At 38.1% G+C, this 25,230-nt stretch overlaps 2 protein-coding genes across 5 annotated transcripts in view; one reads left to right on the forward strand and one right to left on the reverse strand.

Annotated features, from left to right (window-relative positions):
* LOC134211421 (peroxisomal targeting signal 2 receptor) overlaps positions 1-25,230 on the forward strand; it is a 358,938-nt gene that overhangs the window by 5,183 nt on the left and 328,525 nt on the right. The window lies entirely within an intron of this gene.
* LOC134215661 (isovaleryl-CoA dehydrogenase, mitochondrial) lies at positions 13,955-15,638 on the reverse strand. The gene is made up of 3 exons (XM_062694797.1): positions 15,394-15,638; positions 15,235-15,314; positions 13,955-15,178 (listed from the first exon to the last, which is right to left on the reverse strand). Exons 1-3 carry the CDS (start codon positions 15,541-15,543, stop codon positions 14,134-14,136), a joined length of 1,275 nt encoding a protein of 424 aa, XP_062550781.1. The 5' UTR covers positions 15,544-15,638; the 3' UTR covers positions 13,955-14,133.

Genomic DNA, 25,230 nt, shown 5'->3' on the forward strand with positions numbered 1-25,230 from the left:
CTTATAATGGCTTCATTCTCGATAATTTTTACTAATAGATAGGGAATAGGCGTGATGAAGCCTTACTTTGCCACCGAAAAGTGAATCTATAGCTCTGACCACGACCCACACAATTATAGTTACGCTTGCTTTTAAGGCTTTAGGACAATTAGACAACTTAGGGACCATTTCTTCATCTTCGCATAACGCTTTAACTAGGTTTTTCGTCTAAGCAAAGCTGACCTTTAGTGATAAACAAATGGAGGCAATTTACTGACAGCTATACGCAACATAATCTACAACTAGCATAGATTTAAACTGAATAACGTAGGAAACATGTAATAACTAAGACAGACAAAATGATAGTATAATTAAACATTGTAAGACGATATGACACCGTACTAAACATTTGACATAATTATGACTGAGGATACGAAAGGATTGACAATAGAAACATAGACGTGGAGATCAATCATAAGGCTTCCTAAGCCCATCATCAAATTGAAGCTCATGAACTGTCGAATCTTGTTTGGAGGCAATTCCGATGCTGTCGAGGACTATCGTAGCCCACAATGATAGTATTCGGGGCTTTCTCGAAATGAAGTTTAGAATATGTAGTGATTAAAATTGTCAGTAGAGAATTTTTGATGATTGCTTGGTGAACGGTTCTAAAGTGCGGCCCGCAGTTAGAGGCTTTCACTAAATAATCTTTAAAATCTAATGCAACATTTTAGTTAAAATGCGTTTTCATTAGAGTTTCCTACTTCATCATCAATATCGTTATATTTAGACTGAAACACGTGCGATTGATGATTAACTAATTAATTTTTTAACGTACTTTTCGAGCTTCTGTTGCTTGATGGAAACATGACCCAAACGCCAATGATTTTAATTAGAACTAAATGTAAAACATCTAATCATATATAATAACTGACATTTCTCCACAGCTTAAGTATTCATCATAAAACTATCCCCAACCTGCCCCAACTCCTTAGGCAGTGATATTCTTCTTCTTCTTATTGGCATTACATCCCCACACTGGGACAGAGCCGCCTCGCAGCTTAGTGTTCATTTAGCACTTCCACAGTTGTTAACTGCGAGGTTTCTAAGCCAGGTTACCATTTTTGCATTCGTATATCATGAGGCTAGCACGATGATACTTTTATGCCCAGGGAAGTCGAGACAATTTCCAATCCGAAAATTGCCTAGACCGGCACCGGGAATCGAACCCAGCCACCCTCAGCATGGTCTTGCTTTGTGGCCGCGCGTCTTACCGCACGGCTAAGGAGGGCCCAGCGATATACTATGAGTTTATCCCGCAAAACTTTAAACCCCTAATGGGTAAAGATATTGTGAAGCCTTATCCTTAAGTCCCTGGTGTATCATATCATGGACGATATGAATTCCAAATTCACATCGGTGACTTGACCCCTGGCCCCCTTATACATCAATAAAATAAAAAAAATAAAAAATAAAAATTTTGGTAGAATTTGAAGGACGGTGAAATAAATTATTATCTATTGTATATTTCATGCTTTTTAAAGATAAAGAACATTTTTTGAGAAAAAATATTATTTTTTCTTTATGCAAATAACTTGTTAAAACAATGCAATTAACTTGTTAACAAAGCGTAACAAAAATCAAATAACCCCCCACCCCCTATTGCGTTACGTAATATTTTAACAGACGTAATATTATTTGTCAATCGACGTCATATGCAATAAAAGTGCATCTGAGTGTGCAGCTGTCATTGAGTTTGCGGTCCGATAACTGCAAAACTTTTTTTTATGTCTTTATTATGGAGACTTTCAGCCCGAGGCTGGCTCGTCTCCGGAACTGCAAAACTGTTGCAACTATCGAATTGCAGTTAAAAAGCATTGCAGTTAAGGGAATACGGGAAGCACAAACAATCATCAAATCGTCATTATTTTCATCATTGAATGCTTAATTTACATCGAACAACTAAAAACCGAAATACGCCGCTCCAAAGCTATGAGGTGATAATGCTAGAAAGAGACAAAAGATAGGAAAAATAACACGGTTTATGGTGATTATAGAATGAAGTCAGAAATCGGCCATTTTGTAAACCACGTGCTTTTCCAACATTTTTTTCAAGAGCACGAGATGAAAGAAACATAAGGCGTATGGGGCTGAAATAATGGTAGATCGTTTGCTTAGTTATGCTGAACAATCATAATTTGATTTTCGGCACTGTACGAAAACTATTACGCCAGATTTGGGGTTTTGGAAATGTATGTAGATAAACGTGTGGTGAATTTGAAATTCACCATGGGCTTCATTCTATAATCACCTTATATGTATACCTTTAGACGATCCCCACCGATGTGTATCCAAATGAGTGTCTAGTATAGGAACGAAATGCGTTCATATTTTATTTATGCACTTTTTCTCGTACCGGTTGTTTCTATCAAGGTTGTTGAAGTGCAATCATGCTTCGCACCGGTGGTGAATATCCGGTTGCTATTGGGGCAAACACGGAAATAAATAAAATCAGGAAAAAAATATTATTTATTTTCAGATATTTCAGAACGCGTTCCAACTTTTGTAATATAAATATGTGCGTAATACATTTTGTGATTATCAGATTAGCTAGACACACATCTGCTAGGTGGCGCTATCAGGTATCAGGTATCAGAACGTCGGCTCAGGAGGCACGTCCCCTCAATTTGGGAGATTTGTGCCATCGCCTTCACCGGCCTTTCTCATCATTTACCTGACGGAAAAGGAAGTGAAAGGGGAAAGGAAGAGGAAGTGAAGTTGGAAAGGAGAATGGAACCGTTTATAGGAAAGCCAATTATGTGGACTCACACGCATTCAGCTAGGGACTAAAGAGAGGTCACAAAAACACAGAGGACGTAACAATGGACGAACGTCAAAGACGAAACACAGAGTACACTGTAAAAAACGCATAATGCGAATCCATATAGGTGACAATCACAAAATATATTGTAAAAATCGCATAATGCGAATCCATATAGGTGGCAATTTGCTGAAAACTAAGTAAAACACATATTCATAACCCATTCTTATTGAACCTAACGTTGAGATAGAACAAGAGTAGCCGAACCCGAACGTCAAGTGCGAAACACAGAGTACACTGTGAAAAACGCATAATGCGAATCCATATAGGTAACATACACAAAGTACATTGTAAGAAAACGCATAATGCGAATCCATATAGGTGACAATTTGTTGAAAACACATATTTATAACCCCATTCTTATTGAACCTCACGTTGAGATTGAACAAGAGTAACCGAAGCCGAACGTCAAGGACGAGACACAGAGTACACTGTGAAAAACGCATAATGCGAATCCATAAAGGTAACATACACAAAGTACATTGTAAAAAAAGACGCAAAATGCGAATCCATACAGGTGACAATTTGTTGAAAAAAAAAACTAAGTAAAAAAAAAACATTTTCATAACCCCATCCTTAATCAACCTCAAGTTGAGATTAAACAAGAGTAGCTGAAGCCAAACATCAAAGACGAAACACAGATTACACTTTGAAAAACGCATAATACGAATCCATATAGGTGACAAATACAAAGTACGTTGTAAAAAAACGCATAATGCGAATCCATATAGGTGAAAATTTGTTGAAAAACTAAGTAAAAAACATATTCATAATCCCACCCTTATTCAACCTCAAGTTGAGATTAAACAAAAGTAGCTGAAGCCGAACGTCAAAGACGAAACACAGAGTACACTGTGAAAAGCGCATAATGCGAATCCATATAGGTGACAAACACAAAGTACATTGTAAAAAAAAATGCATAATGCGAATCCATATAGGTGGAAGTTTGTTGAAAAACTAAGTAGAACACATATTCATAACCCCACACTCACGTTGAGGATGAACAAGAGTAGCCAAAGCCGAACGTCAAAGACGAGACACAGAGTACACTGTGAAAAACGCATAATGCGAATCCATATAGGTGACAATTTGTTGAAAACTAAGTAAAACACTTATTCATAACCCCACTCTTATTTAACCTCACGTTGAGATTGAACAAGAGTAGCCGAAGCCTAACGTCAAGGAAGAGGCACAGAGTACACTGTGAAAAAACGCATAATGCGAATCCATATAGGTAACATACACAAAGCACATTGTAAAAAACGCATAATGCGAATCCATATAGGTGACAATTTGTTGAAAACTAATTAAAACACATATTCATTCATTTTTTTCAAGAGCACGAGATGAAAGAAACATAAGGCGTATGGGGCTGAAATAATGGTAGATCGTTTGCTTAGTTATGCTGAACAATCATAATTTGATTTTCGGCACTGTACGAAAACTATTAAGCCAGATTTGGGGTTTTGGAAATGTATGTAGATAAACGTGTGGTGAATTTGAAATTCACCACGGGCTTCATTCTATAATCACCTTATATGTATACCTTTAGACGATCCCCACCGATGTGTATCCAAATGAGTGTCTAGTATAGGAACGAAATGCGTTCATATTTTATTTATGCACTTTTTCTCGTACCGGTTGTTTCTATCAAGGTTGTTGAAGTGCAATCATGCTTCGCACCGGTGGTGAATATCCGGTTGCTATTGGGGCAAACACGGAAATAAATAAAATCAGGAAAAAAATATTATTTATTTTCAGATATTTCAGAACGCGTTCCAACTTTTGTAATATAAATATGTGCGTAATACATTTTGTGATTATCAGATTAGCTAGACACACATCTGCTAGGTGGCGCTAGCTTATATGCAATAATTTAGTGAGGTGGATATCTCGAGATCTATAAGACTTAGAAAGATTTTGTCTTCTACAACGTTGTTCGTGTAACCATAACATTTATGATGGAGACTAGTTTAGTTTGGAATTCATACGCATAGCGGCGCTAGTATATGAGAAATAACCTGTTAGGTTCAATATTTCTAAATCCGTTAGAGTTAGACAGTGGCCATCTTCTACACAGTTATCCGAATTATCTGTTAGGTTGATTATTATGTTAAATTTTTAAAGGGGAGTCAAAACCAGAAGTTTAGTTTGAAACCGCAATACTCGTTGGCGCTCGAGTTGAGTCGAATCGAGTCAAGTACGAGACACTGAAGATGGTCTTACTGTAGTATCTGTCAAAGGTACAACCAAGTGGTGGAATTAAATGGAATTGTACGAACTCGTCTTATGGCAAGTTACTTTGTAGAATACGGCAATATTCTGAAAATTCCAGATTTTGAGATATTTAACCTATCAGTTTATTTTTTATACACTAGCGCCGCTAAGCGATTGTATTTAGAACTAAACTTGCTAGCATCATGACGGTTTTCACCATCCGAACAACTTTGTGGAATACGGCAATATTAAAAAAAAATCAGTTTTCGAAATATCTAACCTAGCAGGTTATTTCTTATACACCAAGCGGTTATATCTTAATCTAAACCTGCGTTGGTCATAATGGTTTTGACCACCCGAACAACTTTGTAGAAGGCGGCAATATTCTAAAAATTACATATTTTGAGATACCTGACCTATCAGGTTATTTCCAATACACTAGCGCCGCCAAGCAATTGTATTATTAACTAAACTTGCTTTCGTCATGATGGTTTTAGTCATCCGAATAATTTTGTAGAAGACGCCAATATTCTAAAAATTCCAGATTTCGAGATATCTAACCTATCAGGTTATTTCATATGCGCTAGCGCCGCCAATCAGTTGAAATCCAAACTAAACTGACCTCCATCACAATGGTTTTGATGATTAATACCCGAACAATTTTTCAGCAGACGGCAGATTTTTTATTTATGGGTTACTTTATATTTCCGTGTGATGGTTTGGCAACGGTTGGAGCGGGTCGCCAAATTTGCCAACTCGCTATTCACCGAAGGTTGCGTTTACATTTCCCAAACCCGTTTACCAACGACCGGTGCGCGTTCGCGTCATGATAGAGGTTGCTAGTTTGGCTTTATTTACGCACTGGTGGGCATCGTCTTATTGGTTCGGTTATGGGCACCTTTATTTTGTTGACATATCATTCAATATCGTTTTAGTTGTCCTCTTACTTATTTTAAATGACGCTTCTATGCAGTTTTTATAATTTTTTAGACATAATTTATTGAAATAATGAGTTTAATTCATATTTTTGTTATTTGGGTATGTCTAGTTATTATATTGACTGATTTGCTTGCAACAAGTTGCAAATCAGTCAACAGCAATAAAAAAAAATCGAAAACCGTATGACCTTTTTTAAAGGGCAAGATCAAAACAAATATCATTCGCTAATCGTGTGATGCTACAGTATCAGAGCATAGATTAACAGATTAATCCACATAGCAGTGATTGTGCCTTTATCGTGGATTATTCAACAATTCAACCCGGAAGATTAGTTGAAATGCTGAATTATTTGCGAGTGTATTTTCAAAAATTCTAAGTAATAGGGGACCAGGGGGCATTATGAACACCCGGGGCAGATTGGACACCCTCAATATTCTAGTAAATTCAATCATTTTTCTACTTTCAATGCAGCGAACTCTATAATCCTTTCATAAACAACTAATTTATAGCGTAGACATCATTGTTTTATTTTCTTAGCGCATAAATTTGACAAAAAAGTTAGAATGTCTTCCTAATGATTAAAAATTATAAGTTTCACCTCCCATAAAATAAGCTTTACTTTACCATAGAAGATGATTTCTCAATTATTGGTCATCCCATAGCAAAATTCTGTTATTTACAGTGCTCTGGTATGCATTTGTGACAAGTTTCCTCCATTTTTACAAAATTTCCAACAGTTTCTAAATATGTTCACCTGTTGGGGCAAACTGAACACTCTATATTGGGGTAGAACTGACACCTTAAAAATTAAAAACATAACCTTAAACTCATCGAACTAGGCTTTCATATCGTGTTATTTTCATGGTGCGGAATTATAAATCGCTACAAAAGTTCCAGTACATGACATATACCGTGGACCCCCGGTAATATGACCGTTTTTAATCTGAACACTTTTTAATTTGAACCCCGTTGGTTTGAACATCGTTCAAATTAAAAATGGTTCAAACGTCATTTACCACGTGGAATCGAGAGAAGAAAAATGGAACATCGTGAAATGGAACGCAGAATCAAAACAAACCAGCAAAGAGAGCAGCCAGAAACCAGTTTTTCTGATGCATATAGAGTAACCAGAAGTTCAAATTAAAAATGAACCCCGTTAATTTGAATGAGGTACCGTTCAAATTATCGGGGGTCCACGGTATACCTTACTCGTTGGCAAGTTGATCGGTACAACCTATTGGAAGGATTGCCGATGCCAGTAGGGTGGATAAGAGCATGCATAGATTATGCAATGCTTAGAGGAGAGACGATTGGGAAGGGGTCTTGCAATAAATGTGAGGATCCATATAAAAAAATCATATGCTTCATACAAAAAGTTCGACATACATGTATGAGGCCGGCTAAAAGTGTCAAACTTTTGTTTTATGTAATCAATCTTCTTCTATTCACCATGGAATTAAAATAGAAAACGACCATATATGACCTCGCTTAAGAAGAGGGAAATAGGTTTTCGGATGTTGATGATCCACACACAATTTTAGGTGTCTCATACAAAAACATGACAGGAAGATGAACAATTGAGTAATATTTTTGTTGGATGATCCATAAAATAGGATTCCATGGCATATAATCACGAGTAAGATAATTTTCTTCATATTTTATAAGGGTGTCCATACTGCCCCATGGGGGTGTCCAGTCTGCCCCGCTACCTTCCCAAGAGTAGTGAAAAATTAACTTTTACAAAATCGTCCTATTTGAAATGATTGAAATTGCCTTATTTTCAATACGATTCAAAACAGAACTAGTAGTTAACGAGTAATAGTATCATGTAATTGCTAGAAATCCGAATTATATTCAATTAAAATCACCTAATATTGATTAAAGGGTGTACGGAATCAAATTGCACCACTTTGAACTACTCGCCAAAAATTAGTCTATCAACCGATTGTCATGAAATTTTCAGGGACTGAATTACAATATAGAAGCTTTGACTATGTATCACTTCACTGTAATTCTTAAATACATCCAAATGCTGAAACTTTTTTCTTAAATGAACTCATAAGATTTTGTACATGTCCCTGACTAACATTTTTCATCCTGCAATCTATCCCAACAAAAAAATTAACTAATTTTATTGTCGCAGTCGATTATTTAACTTAATTAAAGTCAACTTTCCCAAAGAAACCATATTTTTTGACGCTTCTAACTATTACAAAAATTGAAAACAAAAAATCAAAAAAGTGCTGCAGTGTGAACCGGCCTGAACAATGAGATTGATGCTCTCTCAAAATCTGACAAATATCAGTCCAAAATTAGATTTCAGCGCTTTTCTTATTTTTTTGATTTTGGTTGTTTACTATATAAGCGACAAAACAGAAAGTTTTTTTTTAAAGTTTACCTGTATTAGTCGGATAAACGAAATTGTTAACGTTGGAGTTAGAAACCAATACGAAATGTTGACGCGAAAGGCCAAATTAACATTTTATGTTCCGTAATAATCAATTTTGGAGGCTTCCGAAGCTCGTGTTTTCATTCCAGACCAGTATCTTTCAATCTGCCGCAATTCTGGTGATATCGGGGTCAAAGGCAAAAAATTGTATTAGGGTATCCAATCATGGTTTGAACTAAATTGCGGGTTTCAGATGAGCCGTCAAAACAAAGTTGATTTATTTCATTAAAGGGGCAAGTTACAGCCGCGATTTCTAGTTTATATGGAAGCTTAGTTCATTATCTTTCTAAAAACATCCTGGGTGTCCATATTTATGCTTAGTTTCATTGAACAAACTTAATAATTACATATCTTTGATTCGTACCATGGTTTGAACTAAATTCGTTATGGTTTGAACTACTGCAGCAGCTCCTAAATATAATACTAAACACATGCATGAAACACTGAGGAAATCTATAGAAAAGCTAATTTGTTTTACTATTCATCTTCTCGCATTAGATTAGTAACTCGAAACGTGTGAAAATCGTCTAAATTATCGATATGAAAATTGCGATTTTTTCATATTGGAAATGTAAACAAAATGCTCCAGTTAGGCGCATGCAGCGCTCCTAGCGGACAGCGGCAGAACATGACTGCATTTACAAGTTCAAACCATGGTACGAATTTAGTTCAAACCATGATCAGTTTTTACCTTGTATAAATGTTACTATTTTAACTATTTAAAACTGTTTTTTAATTATATGATGATGTCAATCGATTAGAGATAAAAATAGCGTTCTTTTGATATATTGATCTCACTCCTGTGTCATAAAATGCATCCTTTACGACCTTTTTGAAATTATGCCACTGGTGGGGGGGATTTAGCGCAAATTCAGGACGTTTTTAAATCGCTCCATTTTATTACTTAAACAATATGTACGAATGTTTAAATAAACTCTATCACTTCCTGTATACCTTAATATGCCTTTCATACTGTTTTAGGTTCATTTCCTGCCAATGAGATGGTAATTTCTACTGATTTCAAAATGGTTCAAACCATGATACGCTTTTCACTAGTTCAAACCATGATTGGATACCCTACTAACATCTTTTTATAAGATGTGGAATATGGAGGTGAATGCGCAAGATTTATTTTCACACGTCCTGTTCCTTCGGCTGTATTTTCGAAACTACTGGAAGTTTCTTAATGAAATTCACGCAGTGTGAATAACACATGCTGAAGCCGTCTTTCACAAAATTTGGTTGTAATCAGCCCAGCCTCGCCCGAGTGTCCGGTGTGCGCAGGTTTAGAGGAAACACAGGGACACAGGTAGCATTGGTTCAGCTATCTGCAGCAGACGCCTCCAAGGTAGTCAAGTTAGGGAGCGTCAAGGTGGGATGGTCGCTGTGCCCTGTAAGCATATACGAGCAACCCGAAGTTTGCTTCAAGTGCCTGGAACCGGGGCACAAGCAATGGGACTGCAAAGGCCCTGACAGAAGCAATCTCTGCCGACGCTGCGGATTGGAGGGACATAAGGCACAATGCTGCACGAACCCTCCCAATTGTTTGATTTGTTCCAGCAAAGCTGTGAACAGCAAGCACCCCATGGGGGGTTCGATGTGCCCGGCGTTTAAGCGTGCTGCAAAATCACAGTGCAGGTAACGCAGCTGGCTTGCTTGGCCTCGCCCGAGTGTTTGGTGTGCGCAGGTTTAGAGGAAACGGCGGAACACGTGTTGTTCGTGTGCCCACGTTTTCGCGCAATGCGTGACCACATGCTTGCCACATGTGGTCTGGACACTACCCCGGACAACCTAGTTCGGAGGATGTGTAAAAATGAAGTTGACTGGAACGCCGTTTTATCGGCTATCGCCCAAATCGTCTCGGAGCTACACAGAAGGTGGCGCGTGGACTCAAAGATGGCTAGTTCAGGCGCAAATAAGAGGTGGTCCAGGGGTTCGGAGTCGACTTCATGGGTCATACTGGTGCCCTGTGGTCGAACTCGATCTTTTTATCGAACAAGTGGCCGCGCGAAGAACAACATGGTATCGTCGCTTTCGCGGCGTCGGTCAATCGGGCGGGTTTCGAGCCCGAGGACGGAAAGGGGTCCTCGTCAAGGCTGGGGCAGGCGTAGGCACCGCGTCGGCAAGTCCCTCTGTGTGTTGGCGAATAGACCCTATCGCAGAGAGGTCAATTTGGGGTGTACGCGGCATCATCATTCTTGATACCAGTCGTGCAGAGGGAAGCAGGCGCGAAGTCGACCCTTCCCACCTTCCGAGGACATAGGGCGTGGTAAGGCCACCTGGAAAGCCGGCAATGCGCTGGCACGATACCATGGTGCAGAGGCGTCGCGTCCGCATGTGCAACCTGTGCACTGCACATGTTGCAATTTTATCCCCAACATTTACTCTAAACAGATTTCTTGTCTATTCTAATCCAAGCATGTATTTGAATTATGTGCATTTGAAGATGTTTCATGCAAATTTGACTTTTAGATACATAAACGGAAAATAGGCATGTTTTTTGCCTTTCTCGTATACTAAGTATACGTAAAGGCTATAATTTCACTCCAAAACCAAACTTTTGATAGAAGGCTCGGAGACCCATAGTGTTATATACCAATCGACTCAGCTCGACGAATTGAGGTGATGTCTGTTTGTGTGTATGTATGTATGTGTGTGTGTGTGTATGTGTGTATGTGTACAAAATTTGTAGACACACTTTTTGGAACTTAGCATTACCCGATTTACTCGCAACAAGTTGCATTCGACGGGGAATGCGGTCCCATTGTTTGCTATTGAAAATTGGCCTGATCGGACATTGCATTTCGGAATTATTGAAAATCATTGTTTTTTCCCAAGGGTCCCCTTGAAAAAAATTTCAAAATCGAAAAAAATGTTTTTTTCAAAAATGGTGGAAATGCATAGTAATTAATGCAAAAACATGCAAAATGATAGAAAATATGCGATCTATCCCCCTAAAGTGCTTTTTTGACCTTTCCTATGTGTTTTTTTCAGTACATTTTACGATGCACGAGAAAGGCATCATCGCCGCTAGGTGGATTAATCTGGGTTTTTTTTATTTATATGTGGCATGTGATGTGAGGCAACCAAATGCTGCGATGGGGACACGTTATATTTTTCTCTACGATACCGAACCGACACCACATGTTGTATCAACACGGAACCTTCAGCCGAGAACGTTTTGTCATGCATCATACACGCATTATTTTGTATGTGTGGATCATCTGCTCTAACCGCAATCGGCGATGTATAGGTAGTCAAAACTAAAATAAGAAGTAGCTAAGAACCAGTTAGACGCAACAAAATAAGCAAACATATTGAGAAACGTAGAAGCGCGTATTATTTGTTTATCATTTCAGGTCCCTTTTATGTGTTTTTCTCGAAATATTAAAATAGTGCACATGAAGAATTGATCACGCGACGCCTCTGCCATGGTGTTCTTCTAAAAAAGCGAGTCATGATGTTTGGTGCTGCAAGGACACGCAGCTAACCTCGAAGGTGCGTTGTGCACTGGCCCCCCTTTGAAGCATTACTTTCTGGTTGTACCGAATGGACTATGGGCTTGGCGGTAATGGAAACGGTTTAGCGGGTCGGGGATGCAGCCCTGCCTCCCTCGTTTGCTTTTGGAGGTGGCGCCTAACCCCGCACTTCCTGGACAACCCAGGATATCTGTTGAGCAGATTCCCCTTCCGTTACTTAGGAAGAAAAAAAAACACACACACACATACGGACAGACAGACATTTGCTCAGTTCATTGGTATATAACACTATGGGATTCTGAGTCTTCTATAAGAAGTTCGTTTTTGGAGTGAAATGATTGCCTGAGAGAGTATGGTACCAAAGGTAATATTTAAGTTTTATCATAATTAAAATACACACCAACTTGTTTGGAGAAATCTCAGCGTGCAAATTTATGACAAATGTTAAGCTTCTGATTTTTAAGAATTTAACGGTAAATCGCACATTGGCAATTATATTACTTAAACTTTCAGGGAAAAAAGAGGAATAATAATATAATAAATTAGCAATCATTTGTCATAAATTCAGGAATTTTGTATAACAACGACTTTTGGGGGAAACAGTATTTTTATGCACTTAAAAGCTTGAAAATCACTTTAACATGGACAAAACGTGGACGGAACGAATCGCAATGTTCACAAGACTTGTAGAGCACACCAAAAGCTTCCGTACACACTAATTTTTATTCGCTGAAAACCAGCATTTTTTTGCTGGTTTTTTGTGTGCTGTAAATCCAGCAATAAAACCAGCGAAATAAAATGCTGGATATAATCAGCAAACCTTATTTTCAAACGGATGACAGCTCATTTGCTGATAATCAGTAAAACGACATTGCTGGTTAACCAGCATTATGTCGACAAAAAAGTTTTGCTGTATTTCCAGCATTTAATAAATATTGTTATTAATAAAATTATGTTTGTTTCATAATTAAAAGAATGTGATAAACGCTCTTAATTTGAAATAATAGTATTTATTTATTGTACATAATAATAATTTGTACATATAAGGCTTGCTGATGTTAATCATTTTTCTCTTGCACGCGCACGGAGGGGATAGGATTTGTTTTCATCGGGAAACGCTTCCGAAGCGTTTCCCGATGAAAACAAATCCTATCCATTTTGTGCGCGTACAAGAGAAAGATGATCAAACGTCAGCAAGCTCTATTGTTATCGTTGAGGATTCTAGGTATAGCAGGCCCATGATATAACTTGCAGTGTGATTGAGGTTAAAACTACCAAATCCATCGCCATTTTCTTATCTGCAGAGAACAAAAAAATGTTATGAAATGATGTATTTACAGGAGAAATTTTTACCTTTTTGTGAAAATATTGTTGGTTGATTCTCTCAACTTGAACTTCTCTGTTGACCACGAAACGTGTGAAAACTAAAAGTATGCGAAATATTACTCGAACAGGAACGCTTGGTAAAAAGCGGCTGACACGAAATTTTCGTTTGTTGACAGCAAGATCAAGTTACTGATTTCCAGCAAATGATTCATTGCTGATATGTGTTCAGTAATTGAACTTGCTGGTTATCAGTATACATTAAAAATATTTGCTGGCTCTCAGTAAAATGTCGAATTAAATAATCATTGACAGTCAAAATGAAATTGTTTGCTGGTATTCAGTAATTGGTTTAACTGCACTTCAGCAATATGCTTGAAAAATGCTGAAAATCAGCAAACAAATAAATTACTGAAATGCGTTCAGCAAACCATATTGCTGAAACATGAAATGGAAATTTGGTGTGTATAGACGTAGTTGCGATAGTTTTCGACGTTTATATCTTTTGAAAGTTTTTTTTTTTTCAAAATTGAAAATAGCCTAAAAACACTAAATCGACTTGAGCCACGTCGAAATTTTATCCGAATTAGCTGAAAATTTGACAGGAGAGACTTATTTTAGCATAAGAATTGTGATTCTGGGCTTACCGTTTGATAGGCTAGATAGGCTAAAGAAAACTAATTCGAATGTTGTAAAATAATGAAATTTTTGTGTTTATTAACATTTGCATCCTGCATCCTTAGTATATTACAAACTATAAAAGCACTGCCTTTATTAAATGCACATTCGTTACAATCTACGTTATACGTAGAATATCTGAGGTATGAATCCAAATTTTTAACCTCTTTGCGGTCATATCTCACTGTTTACTTGTATTCATTATTCAAGGCACGTCCAATGATCATTCGACGAATTTCCGAAGTTCCGGCACCAATTTCATACAACTTAGCATCGCGCATGATACGTCCAGCTGGGTACTCGTTAATGTATCCGTTTCCGCCCAAAATCTGAATCGCATCCAGACCAAGTTGGGTCGCCTTTTCCGCACAGTACAGGATGACTCCGGCGCAATCCTTTGGGTTTGCTTTTCCCATATCACAAGACCTGGCCACCGAATACAAATAGGCACGGCAGGCATTCATGGTCGTATACATGTCCGCTAATTTACCCTGAAGCAGCTGGAACTCGCCGATGCGAGTGTTGAACTGTTTCCGGGTGTGAGCATACTCAAAAGCTACATCGCAGGCCGCTTGCATTAATCCAACCGGACCAGCAGCCAACACTAATCGTTCGTAATCCAATCCCGACATTAGGACATACACTCCCTTGTTTAGTGCACCGAGCATATTTTTCGCCGGGACCTTGACGTCTTCGAAGATTAGTTCACAAGTCCCACTTCCTCGAATACCAAGCTTGTCCAATTTGGGGCCTCGGGTAAATCCTGGGAAGTCGCGTTCAACGATAAACGCCGAAATTCCATGGGTCGGCTTAGAATTCAAGTCAGTTTTTGCGTAGATAATGTAAGTGTCAGCGTCCGGACCATTCGTAATCCAGAACTTGTTCCCATTCAACACGTAGTAATCACCCTTCTTTTCGGCTTTTGTCTTCATTGAAACCACATCGCTACCGGATCCAGGTTCAGACATTGCCAATGCTCCAATGTGTTCGCCGTTCAACAGTTTTGGAAGATACTTTTGCTTCTGCTCCTCGGTTCCATTCCGGTGAATTTGGTTCACGCACAGGTTCGAGTGAGCGCCGTATGACAAAGCGATGGACCCGGAGGCACGCGAAAGTTCCTCGTTGATGACACAATGGTCAAGGTATGTACCACCAAGTCCTCCGTATTCCGTTTTCACCGTGGGACCAAGTAGCCCGAGATCACCCATCTTCTTCCAAAAGTTGCGAAGATCCCTGTCGAATTGCAGGCGTAGTTTATTGGTTGCCATATTATGACAATAAATACTCACTTGAACTCATTCTGTTTATCAATCTCTTGAGCGAAGGGGGCCAATTCTTTCTGAGCGAAATTGAACACCGTCTGACGTAACTGCAAAATATGGAGACAAATATATTTAAATTAATATATTCACCGGTCTACGTCACTACCAGTAATGACTGGTCCATACCTGCTGTTGTTCCTCGGTGAGTCCAAAAATTGTCTCATCGATCGGGTAGTAAGACATGGATCGACATCCTGCGCCAATCAGCCCATTTTTCTGAGGCTTAAGCCTTTTAGTTAAAAAATTAACTGCAGTTGTCAGGTTGCGGATCGACATGGTTTCCTCGTTCTATCTGGCGCACGACTACGTTCAAGACGACGACAACACAGCAGGGTCAGTCGCTCTGTAGCCACCTCTAGTAGCGACGAATGATGATTAGTTATGCGATAAGGAGAATGTGCGCAGATTGGAAACAAACACAACGCTTTACGCTCACTTTCCATGCGTACCAACCAATCGTCCACAGGGGGTGTGTATTAGTCGGCATTCAGTGTATGTATCGGATAATGGTGCAAAATACATCACGCAAGCTTTCATTGATGATTTGATATCAAATATGTCTATATTTGAAAAGATACCCTAGGGGACAATTTCACCTTCTTATCTCAGTCATTTTTTGAACATAGATTACTGCACCAATTGTATCTGTTTGTTTTGTTATCTTTTGTGTCATATATGTGATAACATTACATTATTAGCTACATTCGACATTCATCGTCTCTAGATTTTCTGACTTTAATTTGCATTTAATTTGTGCAAAAAGTTAACTCAGTTAAGGGGGGGCTAAACTTGGAAGTATTTGTTTTAATATGAGCATTACAACTTTACACCCGATTTAAAACTTTTCGCTTTGAAGTGCAACAAAAAAATCTCTAAAGGGTCGAAGAAAGTATTGGAACCGTAACAATCTCTTTTCCTATCCCAATCCAATGCTAAATTATATTTCCGCAAACAAAAAAGAAAAGAATAAAAGAAGTCGAGCATCAGACCATTTGGGTAGCATCCCCTATTCCCGTTCGAAACGTTTATTACTCGAGCGCATTGCAACTGAATTACTTGGTTTTAGTACACGGTTAGCATCTGCAGATCTCTAGTGATGTACAGAAATCAAGTCATATGGTTGGCACGCGGTCGAGTTATAAACGTTGCTGACGGGAATAGGGCATGCTGCCCAAATGGTCCATTTCCCCAGTTAATTGAAACTGCAAGAAAAATATTCCGTATAATTAGGAAGTGTCATTTCGCTCCGGTCAAAACAGCTGCCAAAATTGACCTCTTTACCATCACGATATTGCTCTTTTGTCATTAACTAAGAAAAAGTAGAAAAATTTAAACGTGATTGAATGTAATTTCAAGCAAAGTCAGGAACATTCCACCGCTTTATATGTTTGTTTTACATTTTATTTTTTCTGCCATTTTGTCCCACGTGTGCATTTTAGGCCACTATCCCTTACGGTGGTTTGAAGGCCGGTCATACTCATTTCGCGCAACACATACTAGCGAACTAGACTATGTAGGAGGATGAACCCACTTTATTTGATGTGGTGGTATTGAAATTTGTTTTGCAAAAATTACCGACGAAAATAGAATGCGATTCAATTTTCAGAGGCTCGACTACTCTACATGCTGTGTTGTCAAATAATAAATTGATTTAAGAAATCGTATCTGTTGCTTGGCACTCATCAGGTCACATGGTGCTTAAGACTCGAGCGAGTACAAAGGAGATTTATATGTTCATCGTTAAAAAAATTGCACTGAAGAGATTCTGAAAACTTGCATTGCAATCCAATAAATGCCGTTCGCTATTAAAACACGCTGGGAAACCTAAAACTACTTTACTACCATCGAACGGTGTTTGGATATAATGTACGAAAATCGACTTATCTGAGTTCATTAACAAACTAAATATTTTGTACATGGATCAAAAGATTGTTAAGTTAGTTTTATATATCTATCAAGACTGTTTTTCGGACATACCAACTTTTTTTTTTTTTTTTTGTGTCCAGCTGGAGCTACGGCTAATTTTGTCGCCTACTGTTGAACTCCCATAAGAAATGCACGTGCGTTCAACAATAGGCGAAGAAATTAGTCGTTCAACATTTGGCGAATTACCCTATGATGGTTGGATGATTAGCTGTAATTGAATTAATTTATATGTTTAGTATACTTGCGCAATTGCGTGTAAAAATATCGGCTTCGGATCATCTATGGGAGATCGCTTTTGGACCATATCTGGAAACTGTTGAAAACGTAAAATTTTTCTTTTTAATCATTATCTGCCAACTTTTCATAACCACGTACAATAAACGAGAAATGTAAAAAATGGCCAAAAAACTTTAACAAAAATTTATTTTTTGCACCATTATGACCTGTATCATTTAGGGCTGGGTTTGAAAACCTTCGTTTTTTGTATTTAATGACCCCAACATCCGGGGCCCTCCTTAGCTGAGGGTGGCTGGGTTCGATTCCCGGTGCCGGTCTAGACAATTTTCGGATTGGAAATTGTCTCAACTTCCCTGGGCATAAAAGTATCATCGGGCTAGCCTCATGATATACGAACGCAAAATGGTAACCTGGCTTAGAAACCTCGCAGTTAATAACTGTGGAAGTGCTTAATGAACACTAGGCTGCGAGGCGGCTCTGTCCCAAGAAATGCCAAAATGTAATGCCAAGAAGAAGAAGAAGAAGAAGAAGAAGAAGACCCCAACATCCTTGGAGTCTCAATAATATAATTCTCGGGTACTTATTCAAAAGGACGTATGTGATTTTGTAAACAAAGATTCAAACGTCGATTAGTCCGATCTGATGGCACTCCCACGCAAACCAACACCACCAACAGGTAGCCGAAGCCTCCCCCTATCTGTCTATGGTGATAGTTTGCGTGGGAGGGCTATCAGATCGGACTAATCGACGTTTGTATCTTTGTTTACAAAATCACATACGTCCTTTTGAATAAGTACCCGAGAATTGGCGATCTAGTGATGATACGTTGTATTTGTATTAAAGTTAAGAATTAGCTATAATAAAAATAAAATAAGGTAATAAAATACGTGTTATTATAATATTTAATAAGATGAATATGATGAATTAGATGATTTCAAATTATTCGTGGAATAAACAGAATATATAGAAAGCACAAAAAATATAGGTTTCATAAGCATGAAAAAAAGCAATTAGCAAAAAAAAAGAATATAATGAATGTAGTAAATATATCTTTATAGGGTCTCCTGATGAATGATCACACCTCCATTTTCCATTGGAAATAATGCATATACATCTTGATATACATAGAGTTTCTCAGCAAGATGTTCTACATTACATGCTACAAGATTTAAGCTGAATACCCTTTTACTCGATATAAAAAGGACCTTTAATTAAAGAAACCGATCAGGGGCGATTTAAATATGACATCCACAACTTTTCAAATTTTGAGACCCCCTTCACTCCCCTCTGTAACGCTTTTTGGTAGACAAGGAAATAGAAACATTCATAATAAGCGCCGTTTGGTATGGAATGCCACATTTTGGTATGGAGCCCCATGCTTCACAGGAACCGATACAAACCTAATTGAGTAGTTTATCTAATGCTGCTCGTCCCATCTTACCCCCTACCTTACCTTTGACAGAGACCCACTTATCCTCTAAATATATTCGTCTCACAGATCACGTTTGCGTTCCTCCTTATGACGTTGGTCGCCAGCTCCATACTGGGATCCAAACATGGTATCGAACCCGTCGCATCACTGGCTTACTTCTGCTGATCCTAGGTCCCATATCGCCGTTTCGCATGATATTGTTACGCTACCTTATTGACATCTTGAGATGAGTTCTTCATTTTTAGTTGATACGTAAAAATTTTGAGGAAAAAATTCGAGACTCTGACAGCAGTGGAAAACACGACTTTCCGCGAGCACAGCCTACTCCTGATACAGAATAAGATGAGCGTTCTGTTTTTCGGACATACCATCTTAAATACAAATAACCGATGATTCGCGCATTATACATATTTTAAAAATTTTGTATGCTAGAAGTATGAATTTGAGGAATAGAACAAATCCCATGTGATGAATCAAATGTTAGCTTGTATGTTTTAGAAGTCGTTAAAATATGTATGAAACCTTAGTGATAGTTACGTTTTTGGCAACATCCTCGATATTTACTTTTTACCGTCTAACAATAGATTAACTGATCAGGCTTCTGCTGAACTATATCAAATAATTCAGGCTTGGTAGCGGGTCACTTTCTAGCGATGATCATATTTTTCGGGTCATTTACTAGAAACACTTTCTTTCCAGAACCAGGAGTTTTATCTTTACATCATCTTGGATTGGTAAATATTGATAACATTGGGAAGCTTCATGTACCCGTCTAATAATATTTTTTCAAGATTAATTGTGACGCAATGTCTGCTTAGATCTAGTTGGCCTGAAGTTTGTTGTAATCTATCTCGTGTCTTAAAATTCCTACACTAAAACTTGATCGGACATACATGATGAGCCCCTGCGATTCAATACGACTAACTCAGTCGATTTTACATCATTTAAAATGTGTCGTGTCAATCGAAATGTTGGATTGGAAGTTTAGATAGAAATCAACATCCGAGAATTTTTCAAAATATATTGTGACAACTGCAATAGTTTGCACATTTTTGCCTTTCTCGTTAAAAAAAGCCCCGAAAGTCTATCATTTCACTTTCAAAACGAGCTTTTTACAGAAGGCACGGAGAACCATAGTGTTAGATATCAATCATATCAGCTCATCTAACTGAGTCTGTCTGTCAAGGTGTATATATGTATCTGTGTGAACAGTAGCTATGAAAAACTTCAGCCATTTTTTCGCATAGAAGTTTTAACCGATTTGCTCGCAACAAGTTGCTTTCGATGCAAAATAGAGCGTAGTTGTTTACTCTTGAATTTCATGGACATCGGATCGCTATTGAGAACCATTTTCACCGGGTTATTTTTTGACATGCTGGCTACGTGCCCGGACCACGCAAAAGATTTTGCAACTCGTTATTCATTGTCATTCACCTCCTCCATGTACCGTCTTCCATCTGCACGCACCATAGACAGTACGTACTGTCCAGAACAGCCTCTGCATTACATAAAAGGCATCTAAGACCATGGCTGCATGTCGTCAACCAAGCAGTTTACGGAGGGTTCGTAAATCGTCTTTCACCTCTTCGATCCACCCTGTTCGCTGCGCACCTCGTCTTCTTGTGCCCGTCGGATCGTTGTCGAGAACCCATCTCATCTTCACCAAGTTACTGTCCGACATTCTGACCAGACCCACCACAGTCGACCGATTTTGCGGCGTGAACGATGGATGGTTCACCCTACAGCTGATGCAACTAGAGGTGCATTCGCAATCTCCACGTACCGTCCGCGTTATACACCCCACCAGAGATCGTACGCAGCACTTTTCTTTCGAAAATTCCAAGTGTGCGTTGGTCTTCCACGAGCATTTTCAAGAGTTTGTCCGTAGAGAACTACCGGTCTAATGCGCGTTTTGTAGGTAGTAAGTTTGTTATGGCGGCGATCTCTTTTTGATAGGAGCGTCTTGTGGAGTCCAAAGTACGTGCGATTTCCTACCACGATGCATCTCCGTATTTCTTAATATTGTTTTCGGAGGTCACCAGTGAGCCCAAGTACCCACTTAGATTCACTCTTTATTCTGATGCAGGCTTCCTCCATCTTCTAAATGTTACGTGCCATCTGACCAACCGCGAGTGTGGTGCCTGCCTAGGACAGTGGCAGGCTTGACAGTGGGCTCTGAAAGCTGTATGTATCCGCATGCAGACCCCACCAAAGCGACCGTGTGCCGCTCAAAGCGCACAAGCTCAAGTCCTGATGTTGGGTAAACAGACCTGACACGGTGGCCCTCCGACGAGACAGGAGGTTTGCGCAGGCCCAATAAGCCGCCTGTAACACCAATTATTACGAACGACATAAGAGATAATGCGATTCGATACAATCGGCAACGAACTAGCCGACGAAAAATATATCACGATTGGAAGCTTGGATAACATCTTCGCAACTTCGACGTCGTAGCGCTGCAGGAAATCTACTGGCGGGTAAGATATGTGTTTTGGCGCGCGTGCATTTATATATGTTTAAGCGCGCGCCTAACCACACATGACAGGCACCTTTGAGTACATGCCTATGGTTTTCATGGCAATCAATGAAATCCAAACAAACTGCAAGCTTCAAATGAAATGCGTCAGCTTATGCAACGAGCGATTGAGCTGAAAATTTCAGAGATTGATTTTCTCACCCGGTGGCATAACCACCCCTCCCACAGAGAAAACATTTTTAGAAGACTTTTTTTTTCAACCCTCTTAAATTAAAAAAAAAAACAGGACCGAATTTCCGAAAGAATTCCTAAAGGTTTTTTTTTGAAAAACCTTCTACGGAATTCCTGAAAGAATTTCCAAATAACAATTTTCATATTTTGAGTTATGCCAGTTTTATTACCAGTGACCAGTTTTACGTAGTTAACGTTGGGCGGTCGTGTCTTGTACATGACCCTTCTGATTTTTTAACATACCAACGGGAAACCTGGAATATCTCTGGTGGCCAAGAGCCGATCTGAAATTTTGGATGGGGACAGAATAATAGTTGGTCCTGGTTTTATCGGAATCGGATTATTCTATGCAAAGTTATGCTGAATTGAATTTACAGACAATTTTGCCTATCTCAACCTTTTAACCCCTGTAGTTCTGAGCTACATACACTTCTGGTGCACTGCCCAACTTTGCAACGGAATTTAGTAAATATATTTTGGTCAACCCATTTTGTTTTGCTACACACTGCTTTATCATGTCGCATTTCCTTATTAGGTATCCCGTAGAGAAGAAATCCCCAGTTATACTTGTATCCAAGGCTAAGTATCCTGGAATTGGACATTCCAAATCAATATTTTAGTCAAAGTCTGAACAAATATCTCGTAGTATAAGGGTAAATCTGATAATTATGTAGGGAGTCTGATATTGTGAGTTCGATCCCAGCAACAGGACTGGACCTGGTAGCGGGTAACTTTTTAGTGACTTGGTCACTTTTTTCAGGTCAGTCAGGTCAGTCTCTTTTGTCTCTTTTGACGTAAACTACGTCTAAGGGGAAAGCTCGGATACAGGGTGTAAAATGAAAATTTCTAAATTGAGAACCGCCACAAAATTATGTAAGATTTGTAACATTAATAGGTCCTTTTAAAGATTTATACATCAATCAATTCGCAAACTCTCTAAAAATTTTCCAGTAGTATTGAAACTTTTGATTATGAACGCTAAACTTTTCAAAATTTTACTTCCTTCATGTGTTATGCAACCCCTATACAACATATTCCAATCCTTGGAAATTGCCTACTCTTAGGGTATTGTCAATTATTGAACTGGAATGTATGAATGGGGTGGTCCTTGGTGCAGCTGCTAGACAGTGGGGAGAGAGTACAGCCTCACAGAGTGGGAGGGGCTGCTAAAGCTGGGTAGTATTGTCGGTGGGATGGTTCCTTCTCTCCTATATAGAGCGGAATGATTGGTTCAGTGTACTATATTTGGTTTAACGTAGTTTACGTCGAGCGGTCGTGTCTTGTATACAACCCCAAGATTTTTTTCGAGCTCAAGTCTATAAAGTCACTTTTTCTTTTTCTTAAGGTTTGTTGATTCGAAAATCGCTCTTAATTTCACCGTGCCTGCAAGTTCCCTTTCAAACTTGGCTAGCCTGTTACTCGGTGTTATTATTAAATTTTCAACGGTGATTTATTGGTGGGGTTATATTTCACAATTTATGCATGTTTATTTAATGAAATAAGTAGAATGGACTCGGGGAATCGAGATTCCAAATATATTCGCAAGGCTAACTGCAGACCTTTTTCAAAAACTGTCAAACTCCATAGCATTAATTGATCTATTTAGATTGGATATTTTCAATTACACCCGACTCTTTTTTTACACGGATTTTTTTCAAACGGTTTTAAAAATAAACACGTATTATTTTTGCACGGATTCTCGTGCAAATTCTAAAATTTTCAACAAATTTACTAAAATTGTTCGTACAATGAAGTAATTTTTTTTACGTAGGTGATGTTACATGTATAAAAAGTTTTTGTAACTGAAGTGGAATGTAACCTGCATAAAGAACGACTCTAGTGAGATTTGTAGAGAAAGTACGCAAATAAGAAAAATCTAACGAAGTATAAATTTTTATTTGTTAAGAGATTCTTATTTAAGCAGAAAAGGCACGCATGCTTAACGGCTAATAAAGCAACTATAGATAACTAATGACACTTGGGAGATCATCCTTGTACTAGAGATTTCCTGGTATTCAAATCCCACATTTAGAAATTGTAGTTTGCTAAAATATCCGGGTTCCTAATAATAAGTAACACAGCAACATATTTTGAAAATTCAACGGCATTTCAAATTGCAGCTTATCCCATCAAACGAATCAACATTCGATATATAATTAAATTTGATTGAATTTTACAAGCAAGCACCGTTTAAATTTATTTCGATTTAAAAGAATAGTGAAATCGTTTATTTGCATGCTCCAAATATATAAATATATAAATTTGTTACTGTGCTAGCTGCTTAGTTGTCCATTTATGATCATAACATATTCTATGAATTCATAATGCGATACAGATACTTTTTACTGTGACATTATTCAACGTATTCTGAAGAAAAACGTATTTTCAAGAAAAACAATGAAATCTTTGCAATCTACCTAAGGTAAAAAATATAGAAGTTAGAATTTTTATCTCAATAGTGGGGTCACCCTATTGCAACAAACTTCAAAATAATGCTTAAATAATAAGCTTTGCTGATGACACTTTGTTGTTAAAATATCATCTTCAAGGTGAAAATATTTTTTGCCTTTCTCGTACAACGAAGTTGTACCGAAAGGCTATCATTTCACTAAGAAAACGAACTTTTTATAGAAGCCTCTGAGACCCATAGTGTTATATACCAATCGACTCAGCTCGACAAACTGAGCACATGTCTGTCTGTCCGTGTGTATGTATGTGTGTGTATGTGTGTGCACAAAAGCTAAAAAAATATTAGACAACTTTTCGTATAGTAATCATTAACCGATTTTCTCGCAACAAGTTTTATTCGACAGGGGACAAAGCCTTGTTGAACTATTGAATTTGATAACGATCGGTCATTGCGTTTAAAAGTTATGAAGAAAATGGTACATCGAACCATATAAGCCCCATATAAGGTTGATGTCTTTACTAAATGCGAGAAAGGCACCACCAACGCTAGGTGGATTAATCTGGGTTTTTTTCCTTCTAATTTCCCGGCGTGGCTCATCGTGCATTGGTTACTAAAGTCACTATTTTGAGCAGCATCGATTGCTACCTGTTCTGCAGCAAAAAACATGGTTTTTATTGCAAATCTAATTTCAATTTGTTCACTATGTAATTGTAATTGTATTTTTTATTGGGAACGATAAAAGGTTAGTTTACACTTATAAAAAAACCAACTTAATTCACCGAGTGGTGATACTGCCTCGCATTTAGCCAAGACACCAACCTTATATAGCGCATATATAGTTCGATTTCATTTTCTTAATAAGTTTTAAATGCAATGGTCGATTGTTATCAAATCTAATAGTGATCTCGAATGCAACTTTTTGCGAGAAAATCGGTTAAGAATTACTATAGGAAAAAGTGGCTAATGTTTTTCGGTTTTCTTGTGCACACACACACACACATACACACGGACAGATAGACATTTGTTCAGTTCGACAAGCTGAGTCGATTGGTATTCTATAAAAAGTTCGATTTTGGAGTGAAATGATAGTCTTTCGGTACAACTTTGTTGTACGAGAAAGGCAAATACGTATATGTGCCACTGTCAAGTAATTAAAACCTAAACTCAAATAGTTTCATTTCAATTTATGAAAAATTAAAATGCATCATCGTATGAAATTGTTTTTATGTTTTTTATAATATATTATATATA

The sequence above is a fragment of the Armigeres subalbatus genome, chromosome 2 (assembly GCF_024139115.2).
Source record: "Armigeres subalbatus isolate Guangzhou_Male chromosome 2, GZ_Asu_2, whole genome shotgun sequence".
NCBI lineage: Eukaryota > Metazoa > Arthropoda > Insecta > Diptera > Culicidae > Armigeres > Armigeres subalbatus.